Here is a 17,987-nt window from a genome sequence, read left to right as displayed (position 1 = left end):
CGAGTGTGAGCTCTTTCAAGAGAAGACTTGACCAACACTGGAGCGGGTTCAGGTACATTCAGGAGCCGGTGCATGCCCAGTACTTGCCAACAGTGCGTGACAGAGACGTGACCGATCGCCCGGGCGGCTAGCGAGCCGATCTTTTGGTGAAGAATATAAATGAAAAGAGACGTGACCGATCGCCCAAGCGGCTAACAAGCCGATCAGTGGCGAAGAGGATAAAAGTAAAAGTAAAAGTAAAAGTAAAAGTAAAAGTAAACACACACACACTACAAGTATAGGCCTGGACCAAGACCTCCTGTAAGGCGCTACATAACGACATACCATGACTCAACAGTATCTACAGTATTGTATGTCTTGTTAGGCCTAAATAAGTCAATATAACTACACATTCATCTCGAGCTCACGCCTTAGAAATAAATGCAAAGTTTCGAAGGCGAACTAAACTTTCTTTTAGTTAAAATGATATATCTTGGATTTTAGATTATTTACACAATATTTAATTATTCTTTTAGAAACCTGATATTTATTAATTTTCTACTATAAAAATATAAACTTTTTTAGAGTCTACTAAAGTAAATGAAAAAGTACAAGGATTAAGTCCTAAAAGAAGAGTTTGTCAGTATTGTCTACCAGAACGTCAACAACACAGAGACCATCAGGCAAGCAGCATGGGGAAGAGGAAGCGTGCTGCAGGTGTTACTGAGGAAGAAAAGGTTGAACCTCCTCCTCTTCCTCCTCTTGTGAGAGATTCAAATGAACCTCCTAAGAAAAAGGTAATTGTAACTTTCAGGAAAAGCATATGATAAAGTCGTGTAGTATTGTATGTGGTTAGAGTTATGGTCGGAAACCATTTGAGTGTGATTTTAGAAAGATCTGCTTATGTTGTAAATATCTCATAAATATTTACCAGAGTACTTTTTCTAAGTTGTTGGAAGTTGAAGTTATATTTTTCCAATGGTTTTTGATGTGTTTTGAATGAATCTGACCTTCATTTCTCCCGCTAATCACTATTTTTTTAAATCCCTCTTAGGAGACCCCCAGTGTGAACCAGGGGTTTTTGGTGGTGGAAAAGGTTATTATTCGGTTTAGCACATCTTCAAATCGCATTGAAGCATTAACTTTTAGGCAATTTCTATCTCGTATATACATTACTCAACCTTTGAAGCCTCTTGGAAACATGTTTCAGAAAAAATTGGGTAATATTACGTTTACACACCACACATTCTTACCACTAATCTATTATCATATTCGAATAAGACGTCTAATTATAAGATAATTTTCATCTATTACATTACTGTCGCAAATGTATAATAACGGAGATAGCGTATCAAAAATTTTCTCTATTTTCTTCCATTAATCTTGCGCCATTATCGTCAACCTCACCTCCCACACTGCGTGTCTCCATAAATCATCACGCGCTTGTGTTCCCGTACACGTCAGGCGGCCAATCAAAAGCTTTTTTTTTTGCAACCAATTAAAATGATTTTGGGTTTAATTCGCAGTATTTTTGGCCCAATCAAATTCGAGTTTTATTTTGGGTCTCATATTTCGAAATTCAAATTAATTTTCGACCATGGAAGTATGCGATGGGTCACGGGTGTCACTTCAATTATATGGAGCTGATCGCGAGTTTTGGGGAAAAAAAATGAAGAAACTACAGCATTTTTTCGATTGCATGGTGTTCTCCCAACCTCAGTAAAGTGTCTTAAGTGAAAGACAATGTAAATACCGCAAAGAACAACATATGTGGCGTTGTCATAGGGACATAAGGTAAGAAATAGGTGATTCCATCATATGGCGAGAGTCAGTTAGGTTAGGTTAGGTTTGGATTTTTTTTCTAGTGTTTTTTGGTGTATTTTTTATTCGCTTAGCCATTATTTTTTTTTGGAAAACGTCCAACGAAAAAAAATTGATAAAAAAAAACCCGGCCAATTTCCGCCAGAAATGATGGTCATATTCGGTCTAAACACACACAAATACACTCGTAAAATATATTTTTGACTTTCTAACAGAGTGGGAGGTGGAAGTGCAAATTTACCAAAATTTGTACTTGTGAGGAGCGTCTAACAAATTATATCATTAAACCTTCACCCATCATTTCTTGTCCCACTGCAAGCTGTCTCGAGCTGTTAGGCGTGTTGGTTAGGGCCCCCTGCAGGGGTTAGGGCCTCCTGCAAGGGTTAGAGCCTCCTGCAAGGGTTAGGGCCTCCCTCAGGGGTTAGGGCCTCCCGCAGGGGTTAGGGCCTCCCGCAGGGGTTAGGGCCCCCTGCAAGGGTTAGAGCCTCCTGCAAGGGTTAGGGCCTCCCACAGGGGTTAGGGCCTCCTGCAAGGGTTAGAGCCCCCTGCAGGGGTTAGGGCCTCCCGCAGGGGTAAGGGCCTCCCACAGGGGTTAGGGCCTTCCGCAGGGGTTAGGGCCTCCCACAGGGGTTAGGGCTTCCTGAAGGGGTAAGGTGAAGTTAGGTTCGGTTAAGGTAGGTTAATTTAGTGAATGTTTGGTTTCTGGTGTATTTTGTTCAGATCTCACCTTTGTTTTTGATGGAAAATACAGGTAACCGTTTTTGATCAAGGATGACTTGTATCTCTTTTTGAAAAATGACGCATTTCCCAGGGAAACGAAGGTCAGATTGGAACAAAGCTCATCAAAGCACATCAGAAATCAAACATTTCATGAAAAAATTCTAGGGTGTGCTGAAATAAATATTTACCGTGGAAAATCACAAAAAGTAGTAATTTGCGACAAGAATAAAGGTCAGAATAATCGAAAGCCTAACGCAACCTAACCTAACCTAACTCTAAACCTAACCTAACCCTAAATCTAATCTATCCACCTGTGTACTTACCTTAGGCTCAGAAGACTCGGGGGTGTAGACCTTGTCGGCAGCAGTGATAAGAACTGGTGTAGTAGCCTGTTCTCGTTGAACTGCGTGATGAACAAGTAGCTCGCCAAGTACTGTTTGAACTAGGCTGACCTGTTGCTAGGTCGCTTCACCCACTCATTTAGATCCCTCTACGGACATCTTGGAACTAAATTCAAATTCAAGGGGATAGCTGCGGGGGGCCTGTACTGAGCTGTGATTGGTTGATCCAAAATCATACCCACCAATCAACGTCCCAAGAGCAACTGCACATGTGTCAGACTCTAGCGCATGCGTAATGCAGCATAGTAACCAACACAGGAGCTCTCTGAGACGGTGTTAGAAAGGTGTCTTAGAATTGTCTTAACTACTGATTCCAAAACTCAAAATCCTAAAAATCGCCGGATGACTGAAGCGATAATAATACCCTTATATATTGAGTCATATAATGTATATATTGTAGTGGATATTTTGGAGTGACAGACTAAGTTCCTACTAATGCTGCAAATTTGCTTCCTTGGTACCAAATATCAAAGTATTGTACTGTAAGTTCTTTCTGCCTATGGTAATATGCTGGAGGTCTGCTCTCGGCTAGGAAATTAGGAAAGTTTATGTAGGTTTATTTAGTTAGGTTGGTTAGGCCTAGTTCTGTTAGTTCTGTGCCTTCTCATTAACATTTTTTGTGTTCAGGATCATGATATTAATATCTCCAGAAATTTTGGTTCAATTCTATAATTTATTTCTGGTGCTAACCGTGTTCTCCAGCATTACCCAATGAAAAGCTTACCTTACGTAACCGATGGCAGAGGAAAGAGGAAAAAGTTATATTATTGATGTATTTTCATGGTTTTGATGTTTCATCAGTGAGTCTTCATGTTTTAGGTACTGTATTTAGGTCACGAGGGAGGCCAGAATACATCTAGATAAAATGTTGGCATATTCATTAACCCAAAGTTGTAAAAAGTACCGGACCTTGTTATTTAAATAAAATTATTGTGACGTTGGCAAAATGTTACTCGGGTAGAAGTAAAAGTATCCAAAGTTCAGTGTATTCAAGTAGAAGTAAAAAAGTATCATGGCACAACACAGTACGTATTCTATTTTCTCCTGATTGTTCGTGTAGGCTTGTGCCTGGTGTTGTGCTGTATTTTGTTAAGTATACATCAAATTTCTACACTTTCCAAGCTAAGTTAAATAAGTCAACAACTGTTAAGGTTCTCTCCCTTACATTGGCCAACTCTCGTTTAATGATTGGGGTTTTTATTTTATTTGTTTTTATGTGCTACAATATGGTGGGAAATCAAACACATTCTGTAAGTTTACAAAATTATCTCGGGTATTGTATGTAAACTGTATTTGAAGCAAATAAAACAAATAACAGCATCAAATGCAAATTAAATAGAAATATGCGACTTTAATTCCTTTCCAAATACAAATAAAACACTAATACTGTACCAATTTTTCTCTATTTTTATTGTAAATATAAATACACTGCATATTTGGCCCCACCCCTGATATTAATATTGTGTTATAGGGTTGTAGATTTTTATTTTTCAATCCTTCATTTTTAACAAGTTTTTTTCCCTGAATATTTTGTTAATTGAAGACTTTTTTCAGCGGGGTAAATGGACCAACAAACAGCGTGTGTTGGTGTTTGGTTCTCGTGGTTTGATGGCTCAGGACCGTCACCTGATGGAAGACCTTAGGTCTCTAATGCCACACAGCAAATCTGAAGCAAAGAAGGAGCGTAAAGATGACCTCCGAGCTATTAATGAGGTATAGTATAGTACTGTATATAAATGTAAATGGACATCTGTTTTAGTAATACTAGACAGAAGAACAAGGGGAGATCAGACAGGTGTAATCAGCAATACAGTATTTAATTATTAACCATTGGTCAAAGTTTGATGCTTCCAAGTTTTATATCTCCAGTATTATGATGGTGACAGAAGGCATAATTATAGGGAATGTACAGAAAAATTAAACAAATATAACAGAAAAGGGAAATAAAAAGGGATGGAGCAATTAAAAGACACTAAGATTGTGTTTGAGGCAGAAGAAGTAAAAGAGAGATGGGCAAAGTACTTAGAAGAACTATACATTGATATAGATAGTGGAGGTAAGAAATGAAAAGGCAATAAAAATCGAAATGCCAATCCTTGTAACAAGTTGAGGCAGCTGTGAGGCAAATAAAAAATGTTAAAACCTGTTTGGTTGATGAACTTCCAGAAGAATTTATAAAACAAATGGACAAGAATGGGATAAAATGTTTGACTAAAATGTATAATTCTATGTACAGCACAGTACAGTACTTCAAAGGAGACCTTCCTAGGGCTTTCCAAGAATCAATATTTGTATTAGCTATTACTGTACCTATAAAGCCAGGAGTCTCAGAGTGCACTCAGTTTTGAACACTAAGCTTAATAAGTTGTGCCTGCAAAGTTTTATTAAACATAATTTTAAGTAGAATAAAATTTAGAATAAAAAGTGAGTTATCTGAAGAGCAAAATGGATTTAGAAAGGGAAAATGAACTAGAGAAGCTATATTTGGTTTGAGAATTTTGAGTGTTTTTGTTAGTCATAAATGTTTATATTATGATACTGTACTGTACTACCTGTAATTATCTACTTCCAGATAGCAGAGATGAGAAACTGCAACAAGTGCATCTATTTTGAAAATAAAAAGAAAAAAGATTTGTACATGTGGATCTCCAATGTTCCAAGAGGGCCATCTGTTAAGTTTCTTATGCTTAATGGTAAGCAGACACAGATTGGAATAATTTTTTGTTTGAGATCTAGTGTTATAGGAAAAGCTGTCCCATGTTTGACATACAGTATTTAAGGCTAGAGATGTATCGGTATTGGCCTGTTTTTGGAGTATATATATATATATATGTATATATATATGTATATATGTATATATATATATATATATATATATATATATATATATATATATATATATATATATATATATATATATATATATATATATATATATATATATATATATATATATATATATATATATATATATATATATATATATATATATATATATATATATATATATATATATATATATATATATCATAAAATGTTTACATTTTCAGTCCACACCATGAAGGAGCTCAAGATGGTTGGCAACTGTTTAAAAGGCTCAAGACCTTTCCTGAGCTTTGATCCTAATTTTGATGAACCCCATTGGTCTGTTATGAAAGAGCTCTTTGTGCAAGCCTTCGGTACCCCAAACAACCATCCAAAGAGCCAACCCTTCCATGACCATGTGTTCATGTTCTCCGTCCTGGATAACAAGATATGGTTCCGCAACTATGAAATATTGGGAATGGATGGCAAATTATCTGAAATTGGTAAGTGTTTGTGTTCTGTTGATGATGCTGTTATTTGTATTCATGGAGAGTTGTACAGTTTCTTTCTTAAAAGGTGGGTGGATTGATACTGGACATTATTTGTTTTGTAGCTGATTGAAACTCAGAAAACCATAGACAGGAGACTGAGACGAATCCATTGATCAGTTCTACCTTCTTACTCAAACTAAAGCCCTTCAAAAATTATTTGGAAACAGCGGTTACTGTACCACTCAGGATTGAAGCTTAACTAGTTAGCAAAGTCACATCAGCAGTATGCACTGCACCACAACTGTGCAATTCTTGGACCAGCCACAGTCTCGACTGCCTCCACAAAGTGCAGATGTATGCTCCTGACTTTACTGATCTCTAAAGGGAAAGTTAAGTGTATTCACCTCTATATTATGCATGTAGAATGTGTACAGTATTAAGGTTGGACCACATAGCCTTGGCATTATTATTGTAGTAAGGAGAGTTTTGTCATGATTTCCTTATGTTGCAAACGTTCATCCAGCAAGTTGTTTGTGGCTGACATAACCAAATTGTGTTAGGTACAACCCTGGCTCATAGTTATTTTACATGTCTTTTTAAAGACAGACGTTTTACCAGGTGTGGGTGTAATATCTCCGCGAACCGGAATCCCTCTTAATCGAAACTCCAATAGCAGGAATTGAAATTTGCAAATAAATTTTTTGGAGAAATTCTCAATTCTGGGATTGGGAACAAATTTCTTAATTTAAAATCAGGTACAGTTTGTGAAAATTCTAAGAAAAATTCTGGAAAATCTAAAAAAAAAAAAATATTTCTGGGTCTGGGAATAAATTTTCAGGTCATTCCAAAATATTGCATCATGCTCCAACCCATCCCCATGTGCCAGGTGCATGGGTGGCCCAGCTGTTTGGATCACTTAGTTCATATTCTGCTGCCATTGCAGAAGGTTGTTCCCTCGCTAGCTGCTGTTTTAGTGTACAATTTGTGTTGTGCATTGCTGTGCATTACTGTACCAGAATAAAATCAGCCAAGAATACAGAGTTAAAGCAGTGTTAAGAACGTAAAAAGTGATTACAGTTACGCATACTATACTATACTGTACATTCAGTAAGTGGGAAACACTGGAGCACCTTAGCTTTTGTCTTTATTCAAGACATCTCCAGGTCATAAGACTTGCAAATCCCCACCGTGACAATGGATGACTTGATATTGCATCAGGTCAGGTCAGTAACATAACCCACTAATTTCTCAGCCAACCTCCATCGTAAATGTTAAGCCACAGGTAAAGGAATAATTAGATGTTTAATACATTTTACTTTAGTCGTCAGATGGAGATTAACTGGATGTCCACTTCAGGGTTATGGGCTTGGACATAATATCTGCCAAAAGTTATTATCTTCTCTCTTATGATCTGCATTATATTACAGGGAAATACTTCAGGTCTTGTTGTCTGTTAAATACAGGTGTTCCTCTACTTAAGAACGTTCAACCTACAAAATTTCAGAGAAACAAACATCACTGAGGGGGGGTTACCTGCCAGAACAGGTGTTTAATGTGGCTGAGACTGGATTATTTTGAAGAAAATTTCAGATAGAACCAACATTACCAAAGAAAAGAGTGAGCCAGGTTTTAAGGCTGTATTAAAGGGTAATAGCTGTACTAAATATCCATAATCTCTTCATTTTTTTACATTATGTTTGGTATCTACAGTAGTAAAGTTGGACTTACAAACAATTGGACTTACAAACAAGCCTCAGGAACGTAACTCGTTCGTAAGTAGAGGAGCATCTGTTTATTATTTTTTAAATTAGAGTAGTCGGGTTAGAATTGTATTTGACTTGACACAACTGTTGGGATTTTGATGTGTGCAGTATCATTTTTTCTTGGTTTACCATTTGTTTGGATCTGCTTATCCACTTAAGTCTTAAGTTACACCCACCAGAACAATGGCCAACCACGTGTAATATGAATAATTTCGTCGGGTCGTTGGAATCTTGACAGGATTTAAAAGTTGTTCAGTGGAAGCTCATTAGTGTAATGGGGGGGGATTTAGAGGTAGAAAGTATAGATAGAATATTTAGTTGTAGGAATGTAAAGTGAGGAAGTTTGGTAGCGTGGCCGATTAGTTATTTATCTGTAAATACATTCTTAGGGGAAATCTTCTAAACACCGCCTCTAAGTACAGCTATTTATTATTCACTCAATGACACAGACACATTAATAGAACATTATATCGAAGTTACTAGAACGTAAATATTTACGTTACTAGACACTGACTCTCGGACACAAACATAAAATGGATACACTTCCCACTGTAAGTAACTCACCCTATGGATAGCTCTGACAATGACTCACGTGTGACCTGAGGGAGGCCTAGTAGGTGCTGCTGGACTATGTCTCCTATGGGAGACCCTGCTAGCTGGAGACGCAGTGCTGGGGAGGGAAGTCTCCCTCCCCACCTCGACTAGTGACTAGCGTGTCTGTCTTCCGTCGATAGTGTTGTGAAAGTCGTCTCAATATGAATGCTTGAATGAATGACCCTTGGAAGGGGCTGCGGGCCTTTATATTGGAGGAGAGTCGGCCATGTTTATAATTACTTGATACAAAATGGTTTAATGATAGTTGGCAAGTAATATAAAGAGGGATGGTATTATGACTTCAAACAAATTCTGAATTATTTGCATGAAGACATTATACCAACAGGCTGTGTTCCACTGTTCAGTAACAGGTTTGATCCTGAGTCAACCTACCTGGCCTTTGTTTTATATATTAACCAACCAGAAGCATACAACTGTCTTCACTCCTACTCTCAGTTACCTTAACACATTCCTTAATATTATAGAATGGTTTTACTTCAACCTGCAGCTTTCCTGCAACAGTTAAAGATAAGTGAAATTTGTAGTTTTGTTGTGAGCTTCAGTTCTAGTCCCCATTATTCAGTTCAGTATGGAGTAAGATACACCCATGTACTGACATCATGTTTTCATATCTCTTCACAGGCCCCAGATTTGTTTTGGATCCCATTAAGGTGTTTGATAGCAGCTTTGGTGGAGTCACCTTGTGGGAGAACTCGCACTTCATAAACCCTAATTTGGTAAGAAATTTACAGTTATTATAATATAAGGTTCGAGAATACTGTATATCTCAATATTTATTTATGACTTGACAGATTCAAAACCCAGTTAAACCTTAGACAAAGATGAGTGGGACTAAACTAAAGGTTATACTGTGCCTTCCTGTCACAAATATGACCTTTAAAAGGGGATGGTAAAAGCAATAGTTACCAATAAGGCTGAAGGCTAAGAGTTCCTGCTGCATCAAGCTGTTCATCATGCCCCACCTGCCTCTTATTATTGGCTATATTGCAGCACCCAGGAACAGATCTTTCATTCCAACCATTTCTCACTGTTTGGTGCCATTGTGGTACTGCAGGTTCATATCCATGATGGAAAGACAGACAAGTGTGCTCATCTGGGCCTTTCTTCAACCCCTTGGTGCCACGGATTTTCTCTGTAGCTTTTGGCTTTGTAGTACACATAAAGAGTACAGTACATACACAAATAACACTGCACACGATGCTACCAATGTTACGATATACACAATTGTCCACTGCTATGCACGTTAGCGTATGTATGGTATTCACACAATGTTAATTCACAATGTAAAATTACACACTGTAATTATTGTTGATGTCTGAACACCATACAGTACAGTACCTACTTGAGTGTGTCTTGGTACAGTAACGTGTGGTACACAAACAGTGGCCACTGCTATGTGAAATAGTGTATGTACAGTGTTCACACAGTGTTAATTAACAGTAAAATTACACACTGTAATCACTGTTCACGTTTTAACACTGCTTAAACATGGTATTGTAGGTTGTGTCCTATGTACAGCAATTGTACAGTACTGCACAAAAATTTTTACACAAAAACAGGAGCGAGCAAGAGATGAACCTTGTTGAGTGGCTGGTGACAAAGCAGTAATGAACTAAGTGTGTCCTGATGCTAGCCTTATCACAGATATCCCATGAGGTCACATGACAGCATAGCGCACGAGCCTACTACCTAAGTTATCTAAGAGTCTTCCCAGCCACGCACAGAGGACCCGGGAGCATGATGTAATATTTCGTCATTTACCGAGAATCTTTGTTCCCGGGCTCGGACCAGAAAAGTGTGGAGATATTTTCTCTCCATTTTCTCCTGATATTGCTTTAATTCATCCTCTGAATTAGTTCCTAGACCCAGAGTGGAAAAATTTTACCATTACCCATGCAGTCTTCCCGCCCCACACACCCAGCACACGAGGAAGCTGCTTAGCATGATGCAATCTTTCCTGACACCTGGAACCTTTGTCTCCAGGCCCGGAGCAGAAAGGTTTGGAGATATTTTTTCTCAAATTTTTCAGATTTTTCAGGTAGTTGCATATTATCTCATAATCGGAATTTGCTGCCACTCTCAGAAATAAAAATTTGGAGAATATTTTCAGATGTTTTTCAGATTTTCAGAAAATTCTCTTGATTTTCAACCATGAAATTTGTTCCCAAACTCGGAATTTAGGGAATTTTCCGGAAAAATTCAGAGCAAATTTCAGTTCTGGCTATTGGAGGGATTCTGGCTAACGGAGATATTACTGTACAGTATTTTATTTCAAAATATACTAAAATTTTAAGTGCAGTACATGACTTGTTCTTACAATATTCTTATGAAAAATTCCTTTATCATTTATTAATTAATTTGTTACTATTTCACAAAATTGTGTTTCACCTCAAAAAATATAAAAGTGAAAGTAGAGCAAATCTGTTAGTTGCCAGACACCACTTTCTGATTAAAAGTTTTTGAAAATCGTGACATCATTCATTTGGGCGATTGTACATTTAAAAGTATGCTGGGTAAAGTGAATGAGGAGTCAGCAACAGAGGTTGAGCACAACATTGGGGAGAAGAGAGTTTTAGAAGCTTTCTCCTCATTGTATATACCCCTTTATGTAACTTAGTTTATTCTTTAAATAATCCACACCATCTTATTCCCTTTCTTAACAGATCCGACGAGAACAGAAAAAGAAAGCAGCCTTCAAATATATGAACAAGGCACAACAGAAAGAAGGGTACAAGAAGAGAACCCCAAGTGAGCCTTGCAAAGGTGATCCCACCAATGAAGTTTTTGAAACAAAACCTCCAGAAGAAGCTGGTAGTGAAGAAAAGAAACTCTTTATTCGCAAAAAGTATTAAGTTTGTTTATTTGTGGGATTGTGTCTTCCCTCATCTTAATTTTGCAGGAAAAGATGGCATACAAACCCTGATGATACTGACCCATTTTCTTCTACAGAATAAAGGAATTACTACTTGTGTTACCAGGTATGATTATCCTTTGATGTACAGTATGTATACCTGTATGTATTATGTGTTGTGACAGTTCCAGAGAATGTATTAATTTTGGCTGCATAGTTATCCATGTCTCTCATAAAAATTTTGGGTCATCAGTTTCTATTGAAAGATTTTCTCCAATTTCTACTTGGGTTCACTGACTTGTACTGCTTTGCTCCCTCCCCCCCCCCACATTTTTTTTGTGGGGTTAAGCACTTATATGTAAGGTGTCTCCAGGATCACATTGTTTTCTCCCAATCCATACACCAGTTCTATGCAGCAAATTAATAATTTTCAACTCTGCAACACGTAGCTCCTAGCAGATGAAACAGGAGATAGTCATCCAGTATGATATGACTTGGGCTGCATTACAAACTACAATAAAAGCATTTTTGGTGATTGTGCCAGTTGATGACTTGTATAAAGTACTGTGGTCCTTTTATGAATGATACGAGTTTATTTTGTGTGCAGCTTAATTGATTTCATGTTAGGTGGTGCATGTCTCTTCCAAAACTCACTTAGCTGTAGTGAAGCAATAAGCCATCCACCATTATTATAAAATGTCTTGGTTCATACAAGCATGTCTAGTTTTGTTCCATGAAACTGGTACAGTACAGTAATTGGGAAATAAATTTTAGATATCTAAAATTATATCAAATGTGAATATAGTAGAACACTGCTAAGATGAAGACAAATACAGACATGAGTACAATATTAGATGTCCTATGATACAGACTATGTTAACCCAATACTGTACCAGGGTTGTATTATATTTATACTGTAGACCCTTACTGTAGTCCCTTATACTGTAGTGTTGACATTTTGATTGGTGGGAGATACTACAGGACACTAGGATATATAAACTGTCATTTAGGATATATAAACTATTGTTGGATATATAAACTGTCATGTAGGATATATAAATCATGTGTAATAGCACCTTAGTGTTATATAAAGTTGCTCCTCAATATACATACTGTATAAATATATATTCATAGACATAACAATATCATCATGAACTGACTGGCTCACCACTTTCTCAAAATGGTGAGCCAGGGTCAACTGGGTAAGCACAACACCAGCTTGAGCCAGGGTCAACTGGGTAAGCACAGCACCAGCTTGAGCCAGGATCAACTGGGTAAGCACAACACCAGCTTGAGCCAGGGTCAACTTGGTAAGCACAACACCAGCTTGAGCCAGGGTCAACTGGGTAAGCACAACACCAGCTTGAGCCAGGGTCAACTGGGTAAGCACAGCACGAGCTTGAGCCAGGGTCAACTTGGTAAGCACAACACCAGCTTGAGCCAGGGTCAACTGGGTAAGCACAGCACCAGCTTGAGCCAGGGTCAACTTGGTAAGCACAACACCAGCTTGAGCCAGGGTCAACTGGGTAAGCACAACACCAGCTTGAGCCAGGGTCAACTGGGTAAGCACAGCACGAGCTTGAGCCAGGGTCAACTTGGTAAGCACAACACCAGCTTGAGCCAGGGTCAACTGGGTAAGCACAGCACCAGCTTGAGCCAGGGTCAACTTGGTAAGCACAACACCAGCTTGAGCCAGGGTCAACTGGGTAAGCACAACACCAGCTTGAGCCAGGGTCACACAACAGTGAGGCTTGACTTAGCAACTTCCTCAAAGGGTCAAACCTTAATGCAGTCGGTGTATACAAATGCGGTTACTACCGGGATGCTAGCAGCTCTCCTCTGGTCCGACACATTCTGGGTGAGACAGTTAGCTTACAGCCTTTGAACAGGAAGGTGTACCTCTTAACTAAAGGAGTAACTTATAAGGTTGCTTAGACTTCTTCCCTCGAGAGGATTCACATAATATCCACTCAGAACTTATCAATGTACACTTGCTACAAAAAGTATCTGCAAAATATTTTGGTAGACAATATGACACAACAGATAAAGGATTCTGGCAATCCTACTGAGACAACAGGAGTTGCAGTGTTTATTTTGACATTCATCAGACCCCACTTTGCAGATAGTTTCAGTAGCGAGTGTACAGTTGGGGAGTTTCCCAACTGTTAAGGTCAGCATTATCAATCCGTGAGGTGTGAGTACCAAGAGTATCAACTCTTGCATCCAAAGCATCCATGAGTGAAGGGGAGAGGTGGTTTGGGGGATCACGGGAGTGGTGGGTTAAGGGGGTTGAGGAGGGTGTTCAAGGCTAATGGGATGGGATAGGTTTATGAAGTTACTTGTGCAGTTACAACATAGTTTGTAGGGTATAAAGCAAGTGTAAGAATACAGTACAGTATGTAGTGATAACACAAATTATGCTTAAAATGTTTTACCGCACATTAGGGTGGTATTTCCAGCTTGTGTAACAGGTCTGAGCATTATATGTATATTTATTTATTTATTTATTATTATTTATTTTATGCAACACTCGTGTAACTAAGGGTGGTAGGAGGACGGGCTGGAGTCTCAATATGGTGTACTTTTATGACAGGGTGACTATCATGACCCAATAAATAAAGGATGTACAGTATTTGATTCATTTTACATGAACATAAATTTATTAATATTAAGTAATTTGCAATAAAAACACATTGATGAAGTTAGCAAAGTACATTTATTATAAATAACGTTAATGTGTGAATGACAATGATAAGTCATTCGACAGCAGTTCCACATGTTGCAAGCATATCCTGATTGGTTATAGTTTTAATACAGTCATGCCATTAATTCATTGAGTGGTTTATGCTTGGTCTTATTTACAGGTTGATCAGTAGTCTTAGCCAAGGAAATGGAAGGTGGAATAAACTTGTGCGAGTGACCATCAGAGGTGTGGTGTGAGTGACAGTACAGTGACATCTACTGTTGTCTGTCTCACCGATACCAGGGTCACACTTGTCCTCAAACCAGGGTCACACTTGTCCTCACACCAGGGTTACACTTGTTCCCACACCAGGGTCACACTTGTCCTCACACCAGGGTCACACTTGTCCTCACACCAGGGTCACACTTGTCCTCACACCAGGGTCACACTTGTCCTCACACCAGGGTCACACTTGTCCGACTCCACTAACAAAATTATTTACAACTGACAGCTGCATCAAGTCTCTCTACACCACTCAGTTGAGCAGTAGCTGTGGATCATATAAACATTAGTACCCCCAGCTTATATCACCTGATAATTAAACACCGTAATGCTGACCTAACATAAGGTTAACCTAATGTAACCTATCCTAACTTGTCCTAATCTAACCTACCTATTCTACTCTAATATGACCTAAGCTAAATTAATCTAACCTAACCAGTACACATCATAGCTCACAACCTCAGGTAATATTAGGATATTTAATCTTCAGATGAAATAAGCTGGGGTTAATCTTCAGGTGAAATAAGCTGGAGTTAATCTTTGGTGAAATAAGCTGGAGTTAATTTTAGGTGAAATAAGCTGGAGTTAATCTCAGGTGAAATAAGCTGGAGTTAATCTTAGGTGAAATAAGCTGGGGCAAATTTCTAGAGATACTCTTGTGGGGTTTCGTGATGTTGAATCGCACATAGGATGGAGGTGAGAAGGGAAACTCAGCTATGGTGGTTTTCTTATATAAATATATTATACACAAAACAGTCTGGTGCTGGGAAGTTGGTGCGTGGTAGAGGAGTTGCTGTGCAGGAGCTTCTTTAGAGGAGGTGTTGTGTGTTGCAGAGCTCTAGGTTTAATGTCCACTTCACGGCGAGGCTGTGAGCTTATATATACGTCCACCGGAAGTAAGCGTCGCTTGTGGCCGACACCCCCTTAATCTAGACAACTAGGCTTGTCAGAGAAACTTTGTTGCGGGATTGGCTGATCAATGACTAACGGCAGTGGCAGTTGTAAGGGAGAGTATCCACTACAATACTCCCCCTCCCCTCCAAGCACTGCAGGAAACTTGTCGGCAGGGTTGTATTCCACATGTGAGACATAACGGGCGGGGGTGTGGACCACTCGGCCGCTATGGGTGACGACTCCGTCTACGGACATGAGATCTGTGAGAGAAGCAGAGGGAGAAGGAGGGTTGTGGATAAGAGGTTGAACAGGCGAGGAATGTGGTGCTTCTCTCGCGGCAGGTGCAAAGTCCTCGGTTGCGCCGGGTGGAGTGTCTGGGTCCATAAGTCCGGATGCAGAATCCTCATCACGAGCAGGGTCCGTATCAGGAGCAGTAGGTACCTGAGGATGAAAAGAGGGTATGCAGAAATGTTATGGGCGAGGTGGTGCTGCAAGTGGCAATTGTGGGCAGACTGGTGTAGGCGTGGCTTGTTGGGGGTAATGCAGGGCTGGGGGCCCATTGGTAAGGTGGCCGGTTTCACTCGATCGATGCTGACGGTGTCGTGTCTGCCATTGCAAATGATCATCAGGAACTTCTCTGACCGTGCAAAAACCTGGAAGGGTTCTTTCGTAGGGGCGTTGAAGTGGGTTGCGGTGAGCATCGCGCCTGAGGAAGACATACTTGGTGTTGAGTAGTGCAGGAGGGATGTATTCAGGGCGATGGGAAGGCTGGCATGGGGAAGTAGCCTTGAATGCTGAAACTGTCTGTCGTAGTGTTTGCAGTAGGTCGTGACGGGCAGCAGGAGTGAAGTGGTCAAAGTCAGAAGTAAGGCGTGTGATGTGCTGCTTGATAGTGTCGGAGGTTATGGCGTCTGCCAATCCCATCGATGTTGCTTCCTCGTGTAGTTGCAGGGAGCCTCACAGCGTCTAGCGTTAGCACCAAAACGTTGATGGTACCAACAGAAGGTAGGTACACTGTGTTGGGGGCTGGCGGCAGGGTCTGAGGCAGGACGGGGTTGTTGGGGTCGGTAGGACAGTGCATGGGCCAGGAGCAGCAGCAGGCATGGAGGAGCAGAGCTGCTCGAGGGTGTCCATCCTGCAGTGTAGAGATTGTAGCAGGTCCCTCAAGTCTTGTTTGTCTGGTGGAATACTACTTCTCTGAGGAGCATTGATCTGGTTGACGAGACCAAAGCTAAGTGATGGTGTGTCCACCGAGTTGTTCGCGGCAGCTTGGCGCACAGTAGTGTACTCGTGGAATACTCTGTCTGCCGTGGCTGCATAGGTCGCCGAGGTAGTAGAGTAGTCCAATGCCGAGAGGACGAGACGAACTTCTGCAGGGAGCTTGTGAGTGTGAAGCTGGCGCAGGATTGTGTCAGGAAGCCTGTCTGTGTGGCGGGAGTTCAGTCTCCGCATCTCGTCCCAGAGATGTGCAGACGTTGAGTGCTGAGGGAGAGATTGGATAGGTCTTGCAGGAGACTGGTGTCAGGCCGCTGGTATCGCCTCTTGAGAGCGTCTCGTAGAGCTGCGAATTTGTTGTCATCTGCAGGCTTCGTGATGACTTCTACAACTTGTGTGGCGTTTTCTGTGGGTAGGAAACAGACCAGGGCGACATACTTCTGTTTGTCTGTAGTTGTTGAGCCGATGAGAGCTGCCTCTATGTGGATTAGCCAGTCTTCAATGTTGTGATTGAAGACTGGGAGGGTGATCCATTTCTCATCCATCCTGTGTGAGTGCGTCACTCCGGGGTCACCACTGTGGGGTTTCGTGATGTTGAATTGCACATAGGATGGAGGTGAGAAGGGAAACTCAGCTATGGTGGTTTTCTTATATAAATATATTATACACAAAACAGTCTGGTGCTGGGAAGTTGGTGCGTGGTAGAGGAGTTGCTGTGCAGGAGCTTCTTTAGAGGAGGTGTTGTGTGTTGCAGAGCTCTAGGTTTAATGTCCACTTCACGGCGAGGCTGGGAACTTATATACACGTCCACCGGAAGTAAGCATCGCCGGTGTCGACCCCCCCCCTAGTCTAGACGGTTAGGCTGATCAGCGACTAACGGCAGTGGCAGTTGTAGGGGAGAGTATCCACTGCACTCTGTTGTTATGCCAAGGCATAATTTGGTATTATAATTTTTGTGAATTTGGTGTTCTGATTATTTTCTATTCCAAGCAGCAGTTATTTTGGGAGAATTTCTTGTGTATACGTATTGATGTATTGTATTACCCATGTAAGAATTTTCTAGAATGTATTGCATCACTTTTGTTATTTACTTTTGTACTGTAAGCCTCGATCAGAGTAGAGCTTTCTAAAACTTCCCAGGTGTATCTCATTCTGACATGCAATGCCTGGATGGTACAGTTGCGGAAATGTGTTCCTATCCCCCCTGTGGTAACCCGTGTCTCCATACGGCCAACCTATATGACCTATAGAAAACCTATCCACCAATCACATCCGTCTTTACTCGACCAATACCCATTCGTTAATAAACAGTGATGCTACTACTACTGCAATGTTACCGTTTGGAGACACGGGTTACCACAGGGGGTGGAGAAACACATTTCCGCAACTACAGTACTGGGATGTTCTAGGAGCGTCTGATGAGAGGTATATAAACAGCCACCGAGGTGTAGTCGACTGCTTTTGCCC

General features: G+C 40.3%; 1 protein-coding gene across 1 annotated transcript; it reads left to right on the top strand.

Moving 5' to 3' along the window:
• The first annotated feature begins 630 nt into the window (after nucleotides 1–630).
• LOC121855927 (ribosome biogenesis protein BRX1 homolog) lies at nucleotides 631–11,566 on the top strand. The gene is made up of 6 exons (XM_042351138.1): nucleotides 631–776; nucleotides 4,476–4,634; nucleotides 5,494–5,614; nucleotides 5,972–6,229; nucleotides 9,217–9,311; nucleotides 11,259–11,566. The coding sequence occupies exons 1-6, from the start codon at nucleotides 672–674 to the stop codon at nucleotides 11,445–11,447; spliced, it is 927 nt and encodes a 308-aa protein (XP_042207072.1). The 5' UTR covers nucleotides 631–671; the 3' UTR covers nucleotides 11,448–11,566.
• Nucleotides 11,567–17,987: the final 6,421 nt, after the last annotated feature.

This window comes from Homarus americanus, unplaced genomic scaffold (assembly GCF_018991925.1).
Source record: "Homarus americanus isolate GMGI-L3 unplaced genomic scaffold, GMGI_Hamer_2.0 scaffold1024, whole genome shotgun sequence".
Lineage (NCBI taxonomy): Eukaryota > Metazoa > Arthropoda > Malacostraca > Decapoda > Nephropidae > Homarus > Homarus americanus.
The sequence above is the reverse complement of the archived record's forward strand: the minus strand, read 5'-3'. Positions and strand labels throughout refer to the sequence as shown.

Bases quoted from the DNA above. Each gene is read 5' to 3' on its own strand.
- LOC121855927 (XM_042351138.1), top strand. From the start codon at position 672: ATGGGGAAGAGGAAGCGTGCTGCAGGTGTTACTGAGGAAGAAAAGGTT. The intron at 777-4,475 runs GTAATTGTAACT...GACTTTTTTCAG, and splicing joins ATGAACCTCCTAAGAAAAAG to CGGGGTAAATGGACCAACAA. The intron at 6,230-9,216 runs GTAAGTGTTTGT...ATCTCTTCACAG, and splicing joins TGGCAAATTATCTGAAATTG to GCCCCAGATTTGTTTTGGAT.